The sequence below is a fragment of the Bos mutus genome, chromosome 22, assembly GCF_027580195.1.
Source record: "Bos mutus isolate GX-2022 chromosome 22, NWIPB_WYAK_1.1, whole genome shotgun sequence".
Classification (NCBI taxonomy): domain Eukaryota; kingdom Metazoa; phylum Chordata; class Mammalia; order Artiodactyla; family Bovidae; genus Bos; species Bos mutus.
The window spans coordinates 11,144,431-11,157,598 of NC_091638.1; the positions used below are offsets into that span (position 1 = coordinate 11,144,431).

General features: G+C 47.7%; 1 protein-coding gene across 1 annotated transcript in view; it reads left to right on the forward strand.

Annotated features, from left to right (window-relative positions):
- Positions 1-13,168, forward strand: part of ITGA9 (integrin subunit alpha 9) — a 366,537-nt gene that overhangs the window by 17,217 nt on the left and 336,152 nt on the right. Inside the window, 2 exon segments of the mRNA XM_070360514.1 lie at positions 2,889-3,016; positions 5,153-5,259. Of these exon segments, the coding sequence (XP_070216615.1) occupies positions 2,889-3,016; positions 5,153-5,259 (235 nt within the window).

A 13,168-nucleotide genomic window follows, 5' to 3' on the forward strand; every position in this document is an offset into this window, starting at 1 on the left:
GTCTGCCTTGTGGAAGGGTGGTGGGTGTTTCAGCATAGACATGGCAAACTACTAATTCCTCTCACCTGTGCAAACACAACGAGCATCGGAGAGAGCCGGCTCCAGTGACTCCAAAGCTCAGCCCCCAAAGCCAGGGGGGAAATTGATCCCTTAATGTGGCTTTCTTCTCACTGGAGTTTCCTTCAGAGGATCATTCTGCGTTTGACTGAGAGCAGCCACAGACTGGCCCGACTGCCCTCGTGTGGGTGATGGAGGTGTCGTGGCATGCTCGGGAAAGTGCTTGCTAAGATTTCCAGAGGCAGTGGGTTCCAGCCCCGCTTCTGCTTGGGATTCTGCAGCCGTGGCCCCTCGTGGTGAGACTGAGGCTGGGAGTTGCCCTGGGAGCCCTGGGTGCGGGGTCAGGGGGGCACAGATCCTGGGGTGTTACTGAGCAGCAGCAGGCAGCTTATAGGAACCCCCACTGTTGGGGGCCCGGCTCCTCTCACACCCAGTGTGGTGTGATTCGATTCCTCACAGGATCAGATATACAGACTCTAAGACTGAGCTGGAAAGAAAGGCTCCAGTAAGGAGACCCTTCCTGTTCCCTGGGGGTTGAAGGATTGAGCACAGGGACCCATGTGGCTCCTTATGAACCTGACACCATGTCTCTGAGCAGATTAGGGTGGTGTCCCTCGTGGGCTCTGCCAGCCTTTGCTGAATGACTGTCTGAGGGTCTCAGTCCTCCATGGTCTGATCTGAGGGTCTACACCTCTTTGCTCAGCCGGAGTGTCCGAGGGGAGCAGTGTCATTCTGAGACCAGGGTTGGGGTGAACATTTGAGATCCCAAGATGAAGGAGGCTTTCAGAAACGAGTTAGAGGAGCCTGCTTCAGCTTTCTGCTGCCCTAGGGAGGCTGTATAAGGTCCTTGTAACCTGTGCTATTAGTCACCTTGTCCAGAGATGCATAAAGGAGAATGCATTCCGTTCCCAGGCCAGGGGGCCATGAGCTTTTTCATAACATGCCTGATACTCTTGGGAGGGGAACTGCACTTCCTTTCTGGGCTGCGTGAGATATGGGCAACTCACAGAATCAGATATAGGCCCTTGTTCCGCTGAGCGAGTGGCGTGGCACTGTCTGCTCTTTAAGCATGAGCATGGATTCTGTTTAAAGTTTCATTGTACAGGTCCTTGTAGCTCAGTGCCAGCCGTGCCTGACCAAGGGTGCTTGGTATTCTCTGATACAGCTCTTCCATTGACTACTTTGCAGAAACTAGGGACAAAACTCTAGGTCAGAACTGTTTTTGTAACATGTTCTATACCCAAATGTGTCTCTCTGTCGTCTTGGCACATCTTGCTCTTCTCCTCTGGGGAGTAGGGTCCTGCTGGGGACGATGGTTCATCTCCAGGGCAGACTTGCCTTGTGGCTCAGTGGTAAAGAACCCATCTGCCAAAGTAGGAGATGCAGGTTCAGTTCCTGGGTTGGGAAGATCCCCCAGAGAAGGAAATGGCAACCCACTCCAGTATTCTTGCCTGGAGAATCCCATGGGCTAGGAGGAGCCTGGCGGGCTACAGTCTGTGGGGTTGCAAACAGTCGGACATGACTTAGCAACTCAGCAGCAGCAACATCCTCAGGGCAGCTTTTTGGTTCAAGATGAAGGACGTAGAGCCACGTTCTTGCCCTGTTGTAGGCAAACTCATCTAGCTCTGGTGTGCCTTGGGCTAGAGGTTGTGGTTTATAATTTCACTCTGTTGTTACTTCTTTCCTGTCACCCTAAAGGTACATATCGTGGGGTGGGGAGCAAGAGTGGGACACAGTAGAAATGGCATTTCTAAACTTCTCATTTTTTGTTTATTCATAAATTTTTAATAAAATTTCACAATTTTAAATTATTCACAAATTTGTATAAACACAACTCAGTTTGAAAAAGAGAACATTTTCAAGCACCTTCCTCCAGAAACCCTTCTTCCTGGTTATACCCTGCCTTCTTCTCCCTAGAGGTCAGTGTGTTCCTGACCTCTAACACCACCCTGAAATTTCACCTGCTTTTGAATGTCAGATAAACGGACTCAGGCACTGAGTACACTACTGTCCCCTGTATTTTTTGCTCAGTGTCTGTGAGATTTGTCCATGAGGTTGCAGTCGACTGTTCATTGATTTTTCGTTGCTGTATAGAATTCTATTTCTACACCACAGTTTAGTTTTTCTAGCATTGATGGCTCTTAGGGTTTCTTCTAGTTTGGGGCCATTACAGACCCAATATTTTGTGCGTGTCTCCTGTAGACGTATGTGTGCGTTTCTGCTGGGTATGTTCCTAGAAAGCGGATTGCTGGGTCTGAGGGCAGACACCTGTATAGCTTTCTATAGCTGTATAGTTGATTTGTTTTGCGAAGTGGTTGTGATCGTTCACACTGTGCCCAGGAAGGGTGAGGGTCCCATGTGCTCTGTATCCTTGCTAGCACTTGGTGTTTTCAGTCTTTCTGGTTTTAGTCTTCTACAGGATGTGAAGTGGTGTCTCATTTGGATTTCTCTGATGACAGAGTTGAGCATCTTTTCACCTGTTTATTGGCTGCTTTTCTTTCGTCAAGCATCTGTTCAAGTCTTTGGTCTATTATTCGTTGTTGATTTGGGGGAATTCTTTATACATTCTGGATAGGAACCCTTTGGTGGTATGTGTTCCCAAGCAAACTCAGATGTTCTCTAGGCACGTTAAAATCATGACGGGTTCACAGTAGGAGGCCCTTCCTTCTGCCTCTCCCCCCGCCACCACCACCCTCAGCACTGTATAATTCTGGGGAACGTCTCCCAGAGAGCATTCAGACAACACACTCACGGCTGGGTGAGGATTTAGCATTGGCTGCACTTGCCTGGTACTGGATTGTGACCGAATGCCCTTTATTCTTGATGTGCAGGGTCCTTGTGGGTGCACCAAAGGCGGATTCCAAGTACAGCACTTCAGTGAAGTCCCCTGGGGCTGTGTTTAAGTGCCGAGTCCACACCAACCCTGACCGGAGATGCACCGAACTGGACATGGCTCGAGGTGGGTAGATTTTTCACTGCCAAGATGGGGATGGGTTCTGCACCCTCATGCTATCCTCTTTTTCTTCCTAACTATTCACTCACTTTTCCATCTCTCTTTCATTCCCTCCTTCTCTCCCTTCCTTCCTTCCTTCCTTCCATCCATCTACCCATCCATTCATCTGTGCTCAGTACCTATTACTTCTACACACTGGGATATACCAAACAAAGATCCTACTATCCTGGGCCTTACCAGTTAGTAGGTAAAAGAGACATTAAAACAAATAAAGATCAGAGAAGAGGGGAGGTGAGTATTTGATCTGATCTAGATTGGAGGGTCTGGGGAAGTGACTTTGACACTGGAAAGATGCACAGCGTTTAGCTGGGCAGGTGCTAGAGGCAGAATCTCCAATGGGAGGAAAGTTTGTGGCATTTTAAAATCCAGAGCAAGCCCCAGCATCCCTGGAGTGGTAAGCAGGGGACCATGGAAGCAGGGGAGGATGGCATGGTGAACTGGGGTAAGGTGTTAGGATTCCATTCCACGTACAAGATGGGAGGCCATTAAAAGCGATGTTAGGTTTTATGATTTAAGTAGGCAAAGATATGATTGATAGGTGTTTTTAAAAGCCCCCTTGGTCTGGTGGAAAGTTCATCATCTTTGGACGTCAGATCTGCCTGGGTTCGGAGCCCAGCTCTGCCTGTTACTTGTTGGGACTCACTGGATGTCTCACTGGATGTCTCTGAGGCTCTTTGGCCTCAGTTTCCTCACCTGTAAAATCAGAAGGATGATAGCCACCTCACAGGGATTACTGTGAGAGGACTGATGGGATAATAGAAGTGAATACACAGAACTGTGCTTGGCACAGAGTCGGTTCTCAAAGTAGCAGTTATTTTACGGAAGTCATCACTTCGAGTCCTCGATTTCGCCAAAGTCCTTTCTCCTCAAGATCTTCTATTATTTTCATTAAATGAGGAATTGTCATGCCTCTCTTTAGCAGAATAGGAGAGGTGTCCGTGGCATTCTCCATGACTGGTTTGTGGGCTCTTACTGGTCCATAACAAATTAAGGAGCTTTCTTTGTAATATACATCAGCAATTTGCTTCCTTGGTGAAAAGTCTTGCTATGAAAAAAAGTCGGATGAATTAAACAACATAAATGGTGGTGGAGTCAATTTACATCTTGTTGCAAGTTCCTCATTTAAGGGCTGGTGATGTGGTAGGCGCGGGCGTGCAGCTGTTCCCCGAGACCCTTAGCGCGAAGGTTAGAGGTCACGCTCCGCCAATGGTCGGCAGGGCGGTGTTCTTCTCGGCGGAGAGTGTGGTGAGAGGCGGACGTCGGCCTTCTCCCCGGCCCTCCAGGCCTTCAGGCTCAGGCAGCAGGGGAGGCGGGGCCCCGGGGACAGGCCGAGGGCTGTGTCCTCCTGAGCCGTCGTCACGGCGGCCCACCGGCCCTGGCCCAGGCCTGGAGGAGGCGGGGAATCTCGCCTGACCTCTGCAGCGCGATGGCAGTAGGCGCCTCCCTGGGTTGAAGTCTGAGGAACCCAGCCCCCATTTGGGCGGCCTAGGGGCCTTTGGGTGCTGGGTGCCTGGCTCCCTCAGCAGTGATGGTCCCTGACCCTGAGGGTACTTGGGGCTGAGAGCCGCCTCTCAGCTGGGCTGAACACTGGCAGGAGGACCCGGGCTGGGGGCTGGACCAGCCCTTGGGCAGGGGGATGGGCCTGCTCGGGGACCCCTCCTCATAGCCAGGCCTGGACCTCGGAGAATGAGAGTTGAGTCTTGGGACTTGAGTCCTGTCTTGTCAGAACAGAGAATAACATTGGTTTGGGTACAGGTTTATGGGAACATTGTGACCTGACCTCAGGAACAAAGGATCTGACACCAAGAAGTTTGTCACAGCCCCTCCCTCACCTTTCCTAGGAAAGGCCTTTGCTGAGAGCTTTCTGGGAGTTTGGGGTTTTAAGGCACGAGCCACCTGTCTCCTTGCAGGGCCCTGCACTAAACCTTTCTCTTCTCCACCCCTGACTTGTATTGTCTGGCCTCACTGGGCTCAGGGATTTGCTTTCACTGACAGTAACAAATGCGTGGGTTGTAGACTGCCCTTTGGAAGGTAGACAACAGCGTTCCTCAGGCCAGGTCTGACTTTCCTGTCTTTCCTCAGGGAAGAATCGGGGCATGCCCTGTGGAAAGACCTGCCGGGAAGACCGAGATGATGAATGGATGGGGGTCAGCCTGGCGCGGCAGCCCAAGGCCGATGGCCGTGTGCTGGTAAGGCCTCCTGGGGGAGCCATGGGGAGGGGGTGGCAGCCTGGAAATGAATGACTTTGACTCCTTTGCAAAGCTGGATGGCATGGCGATAAGGGCATGGCTTTGAGATTGCCTCTTCTGGAAGACTGCTTGGACAAATGATTCATCTTTTTATTTTCTTTGTCTGTCAAATGTTAATCATGTCTATTCCAGGGTATTGAGATGTGGCTATTGAAAAAGGGCAAATGAAATGTATGTGGAAAGTGCTTTGTATAAATAAATTTCGATCATTACATAAGCATTTTCCTGTGGGTATCTTTTTAAATTGAGTTACAATTTACATAAAATTGTTGTTGTTTAGTTGCTGAGTCGTGTCTGACACTTTTGCGATCCCATGAACTATAGCCCCACCCTCCCCAGCCTCCTCTGTACATGGGGTTTCCCAGGCAAGAATACTGGAGTGGGTTGCTGTTTCCTTCTCTAGGGAATCTTCCCAACCTAGGTATCCAACCTGAGCCTCCTGCACTGGCAGGCGGATTCTTTACTACTGTGCCACCAGGGAAGCCCTTCCATAAACTGCACAGATCTTAAGATTACAGTTTGGGTTTCGGCATTTATACACACTTGTGTGACCACCCACCCATCAAGATATAGAGCATTTGTCGTCCCAGTCATTTTCTTATGTTCCTTACTGGCCAGAAAAACAAAATGTAAAACAGAAGTAATGCTGTATCAAATTCAGTAAAGACTTTTAAAACTGGTCCACGTGAAAAAAAAAATATCCAGTCACTCTGGCCACATTGCAAGTGCTCAGTAGTCACAGATGTCCACTGGCTGCTGCGTCGGCTGGCACAGAGGAAACGTGGTCTCAACAGAATCTGTAACTGACCCAGAGGTCTTGTTTTGTCCACTTTTGTCCTTCACACTTTTCTCTTAAGGTATAACACTCAAGTTCTTAACGTGCCCAGTTTCATTGAAGAGCCTGGCACATGTGTTCATGTATACATGTATTTATGTTTCTGCTTCATAGGCCTTTTATTGAAAGCTATATAAATGTTTTTGAGAAGGGAAAATAATATTAGCTGCCATTTCTGGAGGGCTTCCTTTGGGCCACAGGCTGTAAAGCTGGGGGTTTCACATATATTTAATCCACAGGGAAAACCAGATTTTCCTTAAGGATCTAGGCAGAGTGTTTCTGACCCCTCTCTGAGGAGCCCGTTTTGCATTCAGCTTCTCAGTGGTAAGGGCTGTTGGTCTGAATTCTGCCTGCCTCTCAGCACAAATCAGGCGTTTCCCTGTTGGGCCCCTCTGGGGAGAGAGGAAGCAGCTGGATGCTGTCGCCAGCATCACAGGGCCTCCCTACTAGACTGGGTCATGCTGAGCCCCCCAGCCCAGCATTTGCCTTGGTTTCCAGCCCTTTAATCACTGTCACCCACTGCCCTGGACCTTCTCCAACATCTGCCTTCCCCCAGACATGGTGGCCTGACCCTGACTGCATGACCAGGCCCAGGAGGCTTGTCTGTCATCCTGTGGGAAGGAAGACAAGAAGCTGATCCATCCATAAATCAAAGTGGCCTGAGGTCAGTATTCAGAACAAAGGAGATGGGGGTCTAGTGGCAGCACAGTACACAGTCCCGGAGAGCTCCGAACCTCGACGCAGAGGCTGCTCCCGTGAAAACGCTTCCCCTCCCCATGGAAGGATGACCTCCAGGTGGCCGAGAGCTTCTTCCTGGAGGGTTTTGCATCATTGCAAAAGAGTACCCGGAGGGACTGTCTCTGTGGACGTGAAGAGCGGTGAGGATCAGGGGGACCACTGAGCCAAGGAAGCTGGAAAAGACTAGCTGGAGTGTGATGCTCCTGTTCTAATTCATTGTATGCAGAGTTAATTTTTTCATGTTTTATGCAATTACTGTAGCGTCTATTCTGGAAGCTACTCTGTGGGGGGTGGGGAAGGAGAGGCATCCAGCAGCATCTGCTTTCCTCGTGGCTTTTTTGTATTGTGGTCAAAAACAACCCGAGGGCTTCCCTGGTGGTCCAGTGGTTAAGAATCTGCCTTGCAATGCAAAGGACACAGGTTCGATCCTTGGTCTGGGAAGATCCCATGTGCAGTGGCGCAACTAAGCCCATGCGGCAGAACCACTGAGCCATGTGCTACAGTTACTGACGCCTGTGCGCCTGGAGCCCATGCTTTGCAACTGGAGAAGCCACTGCAATGAGGAGCCCATGCACCTTAACGAAGAATAGCTCCTGCTCACGGTAGCTAGAGAAGGCCTTCTAGAAGCAATGAAGACCCAGCACAGCCAAAAACCAAAGTAAATCTTTAAAAGAAAAAAACCCTATGAAGTTGGGACTTCCCTGCCAGTCCAGTGGTTAAGACTTTCCTTCCAATATAGGGGGTACAGGTTTGGTCTCTGGTTGGAGAGCTAAGATCCCACCTGCCTCAGGGTCAAAAAACCAAAACAGAAAGCAAAAGCAGTGTTGTAACAGATTCAATAGAGACTTTAAAAATGATCTGCATCAAAAAAGATCTTAAAAACCAACACGAAATTTACCATGGTATCCATTGTTATGTGTATAGTATAGTGAGCTATATGTACATTGTTTTACAGCAGACTTCTAGAACTTTTACATCTTGCAAAATAAACTCTAAACTTATTCAGCCTCACTCTTCCCCCCAGTCCCAGGCAACTTCCTTTCCTTAAGAGTTCGGCTACTGTACATACTGTATGATCCCATTTGCATGATTCATTTGTCTTTTTTGTGACCAGCTTATTTCACTTGGCATAGTGTCCTCAAGTTTCATCCATATTGAAGTATAGGGCAAGATTTCCTCATTTTTTAAGGCTGAATAATATTCATTGTATATATATATACCACATTTGCTTTATCCATTTATCTATTGATATTTGGGTTGCTTCCACATCTTTTTTAAAAAATTTTTTTGCCATGCTGCGTGGCATGTAGGATCTTATTTTCATGACCAGGGATCGAACCTGTGCCCCCTGCAGTGGAAGTATGGAGTCCTGTGCCATTCATTGCACCGCCAGGGAAGTCCTACTTCCGTGTCTTGGTTATTGTGCATAATGCTGCTGTAAATATTGGTGTGCAACTCTCTCTCGGAGATCCTGCTTTCAGTTGTTTTGAATATAAACCCAGAAGTGGCATTGCTAGATCTTATTGTGATTTTATTTTGGATTTTTTGAGGACCCCCACTGTTTTCCACAGTGGTTGTACCATTTTACATGCTTCCCAGCAGTGCACAAGGGGAGGGTTCCAATTTCTCCATGTCTTTGCCAACATTTTATTTTTTGTGTGTGGGAACTGCCCTAATGTGTATGAGGTGGTATCTCACTGTGATTTGTATTGTCCTAATGATTAGTGGTGTTGAGCATCTTCTCATGGGCTTGTTGGCCATTTGTCTGTCTTCTCTGAAGAAATGTCTGTTCAGGTCCTTTGCTTATTTTTTAAAATGGGTTGTTTTTTGTTGAGTTCTTCTCATGGCTTTTAGCACGTATGCCATCTTGTCAGGAAAGGCCTATCCCAGGTCCAGTCTGTCCTCCCTGGTTTAGACTCTGCCACCTCCATGAAGCCTGTTACCATGATGGTGTTGTCAGGAAAAAGCTGAGCATCTTTGGGTCATCAGAAGTTCAGCGTTATGTTATCTTATGTGCATGACTTGTTTTGTGCGTATATGTCCTTTTTAATGGGAGCCACTTGGGGATAGAGACCAAATTTTTGACCCTTTCCACTCTCAGCTCTAGGAGAAGGTCTCTCTAAGGAGTGGCTTCTGAAAGTATGTTTGAATAATGTAAAGAAAGTGAAAGTGTTAGTCGCTCAATCATGTCTGACTCTTTGCGACCACATGGACTGTAGCCTGCCAGGCTCTTCTGACCATGGAATTCTCCAGGTAGGAATACTGGAGTGAGTAGCCATTCCCTTCTCCAGGGGATATTCCAGACCCAGGGATTAAACTCAGGTCTCCTGCATTGCAGGCAGATTCTTTACTGTCTGAGCCACCAGGGAAGCCCTAATGTAGGGACTGAGTGTCAGTACTAAAGCAATTAGAAACCGAATCAATTGCCATCTTTTTGGTGGCTGACTCTAAGCAGCTGAGAATGCATGAGACAAAGGCTGTAAAATGCCCCTTGGAACTGACAGGTGACATTAGGAGACAAGGAGGGTGACCCAGTCCATATTTTTGTTTTGGAGGTTTCATATCCATTTGAATTTTCTTTCATGTCTTATTTATGTCAAAACTTTCTGGCAGGCAAGTGTTTATTTTAAAATTAAGAACAGGAAGATATGTTTCGTTCAATCGCATTTTGAGAACTCTGTAGTTGTCTGGGGGTGTTGGCCTCACACCTATATCCCCAAGAAGCATAATACTGGATTCCAAGGTTGGGTTTGAAATGGGAGAGGTGGGATAGCTCTTTTTGAAAGTAGCATCTGATGCTGATTTTAAAGTAAAGAACGGATAGAGAGTTTGAAAGCTGTGATGGAGAGTTAAATACCTTGATAATGAATGGCATTTTCTGGTCCACAGACCCACCAGCCAGCTCTGGCAAGATCCAGGATGTTGGGCCTGTCTGGCAGGCTGCCCTCAGCTCAGTGCCTGCCAGTCTCGCATCCACCACCTTGTGGTTCTTCCGGCACCCCAGGGACCAAGTGATAACACACATGGACACAGCATCGGGATTAGAGGCCCCTTCCCCTTGTACTTTCACCCCACACCCCCAGTGTGCAGATGACAGTTCAAGAAACAGGGGGAAAGTCACTTCTGGTAATAACTACCCAACAAACCCGGCATGGGCACTGAGCTGTCTCTTCAGCCTGGGAGCACAGCTCACAGTGTTCAAGTCTGACCTTTCTGTTTTTCAGCAGAGTCTGCAAGGCTCAGGCAACAACTAAAGACAGCAACTAGCTGACTTCTGGGAGGAAGCGGTGTTCTCCAGCTCTGTCTCTTGGCTGTTTCCTTTCCAAGGGTCAGGGCTGTTGCTGTCTTTCTATTCACCACTTCTCATCTTGGCCATTTTTTCAAAGCCACAGGATATACTTTGCATTTACTTCTGTTGCTTTGTTTCCTGATTTTTTTTTTAAGTAAACTTTTTGTTGAGCAGTAACAGCCATGCAGAAAAATGCCCCAAATCATCTGTATACATCTCTTTTTATAGTTGTTTTTTTTTTTTATAAAAGTTTATTCTTAAATGAACAATGGTTTCCAAGACAACACTTCATTCTAGCTATAGGTGGCAACAGATATTGTGGCAGGGGATCCAGATGTTTAAACAGGAATGCAGCTAAGAGTCATCATTGCCGCAGGCATAAGGAACAACTTGCTTTTTGCCAGATTTCTTAATTCCATCTGTGGCCAGGAGGCCTCTCCCCACAGCCTTCACTTTTAGCTCGGCGAGTTTCTTCTGCTTCTCCTTGGATGCCTTATCTTGCTCTTCCATCTCCTTGGCTTGCTTCTTAGACTGCTTCAAGGGCTGCTGCTTGCCCCTTCACGGCCCGACGTGGCTCCTGCCGCCCCTTCCCCAGCTGTATATATATTAATAAATTTTCAGGAGGTGAACATTCTCAGAATGACTTTCCCAGAACCCCAGTAGTCGCCGTCCCTGGGCCTCCCGGGCCACCCCCTCCTCCATTTGAAGGGGAGCTGCTTTGGGGGGTGGAATCTGTGGTATCAGGGCCCTGATCTCCTGCACCCCGTCTTCTCAGTGGCTGACGGCCTGTCTGCTCCTGACTGTGCTGGGTAGACCTGAGGCATGGGAAAAGCTCTGGTCGTCTGTGCATGGTGAGGGTGGGTGGGGTGGCGGGAGAGCCATCTGGAGGGGCCCAGTACCTGCCCCCCTAATCCAGGAAGGACATTGTCATACCACAAAAAGGCCTTCAAAATAAATTGCTTCTTTATTTCCTTCTTATTCTTTTGGTAGCAAAAACAACCCTTGTAACTTGAAATATGTCAGATGCTGAGATGTGGGGTGGTCCTAGACCTTTCCCCCTTTTGTTATACTTTTCTGGAATCTGAGTTGGAGTAAGTCTTGCTGTTTCCAGAGGGTGCTCTCTTTTTCCTGTTGGAGGTCCCTGTCTCCTCCCTGCCCCCCACCCTTCTCTCTCACAGCAGAATTCATTTGGAAAGATTGATAGAGATTTTAATGCTTTGGAGACAGTCCCTAGGAATTTTTCTTAATGTTGGAGTCAGATTGACATGTGTGTATGTAGAAGGATAATCAGGGCTAAACAGTCTTTTCTTTCTGTAATTTATGTTCAGAGACACTTTTTCTTGTTTTCTTACATGCAAACTGCCTTTGACACTTTGATCTCTGACCTCACAGAATGCCTTAATTTTAGTTTAGTTTGCTGTGAATGCAATCTTTGGCTCTTCTAGGAATTCCCCAAGATCACTCCTTAAATAGTTTATGACACTTAAAAAAAAAAAAAGGCAATAAGCTGGACATGAAATACAGAAGGTCCATCCTCATAAGAGTAGTGTGCACCATGACAAACACCCGCCTCCCTTTACAGTCCCTGTAACTCATACATACAGTAAAACACGGAAAGCCCTGGGGCTTTGCCAAATCCATAAACTAAAAGATAACTGATTTACCAGCTAATTGGATGGTAAGCGATTCAAGTTTGGAAGCTATCAGAATGTAGTTGGAAATAAAAATAAAAACTTAGTGGAATGGAGTGATTATCCGCTGAATGATAGCTTTGTTTAGCTTCTTGCTTGACAGGATTTTAGTCTATCGAGATGTGCTAGAAGCACAGAACAGCACAGAATGGGGAGGAATGGAGGTGGTTTGCAGTATAAGGAATAACAAGAGATTGTTTTTCATGTTCATTGTCGTAGGGCAAGAGGCAGAGTGTGGGCAAGCTGAGATTTCCTGCTGCTCTGAGTTCCCTTGCTTTCTCATGGGTAGGGAGTGGCTTTGTCGGTGGCCCTTGGGTGGTTTGCTTGGAGGGATGAAGATCAGAGAGGTTGGCAGGCAGTGATTTTTTTCATCAAGTGACTTCGGGGATACCTAGGCCCTGGAGAGCCCCACTCCCTTCGTCCAGTGGCCTTGGCATCCTGTTCAACCTCAGAGAGGTCGTTTCTGGGGTCCTAAGACCTTTGGGGAGGCTGTAAGGATAATAGCTACCTGACCTGCCCCAAAGGGTGGGTTTTGATGGCTTCTTAGGTGGGAATTGGGAGTTATAAGTTGGAGATGTTTCCGAGTGAGATAAGGAGGATTCTGAAGTCTGGGTTTCCATGTTGTTTGCAGCCCTTACCAGCTCTGGAACTTGAGCAAAACACAGTCTAAAACGCAGGGTTCCCATATACAAAATGGGAATTCTAAGACATCTTCCCACCTTTCAGGGTTGCAGAAGAGGTCAGATGTGGGCCATGTAAATTCTGAATGTTGCTTGCCTGTGTGCTCAGTCGTGGCTGACTCTTTGCTATCCTGTGGACTGTAGCCTGCCAGGCAACTCTGTCCATGGGATTTTCTAAGCAAGAATACTGGAGTGGGTCACTATTTCCTACTCCAGGGGAGTGGGTTGCCATTTACTTCCCCACCCAAGGATCAAACCCAGGTCTCCTGTATCTCCTACATTGGCAGGTGGATTCTCTACCACTGTGCCACCTGGGAAAATCAAATGCTGAATGTTACAGCCTATAGAAACAGTGTGTTTGATACGAACAAATAAGTTAAAAACTGATTACTTTAAAATGCAGTCTTTTAAGAAAATGAATCTGTTGGCTAGAGTGAAGCAACCTGACAACCGTACTGAGTGTGAATGTCCACGAGCAATGGGGAGGGCTGGGCAGGGTAAACAACTTTGCAGGAAGCAGTCTGGCTTCTCACCAGCCTTGCGGGTGCATCTGAACATGAGGCTGGGTGTGTCCAGGGCTGGTGGGAATGGATCTGTATTCTCGCTTCTGGCTCCC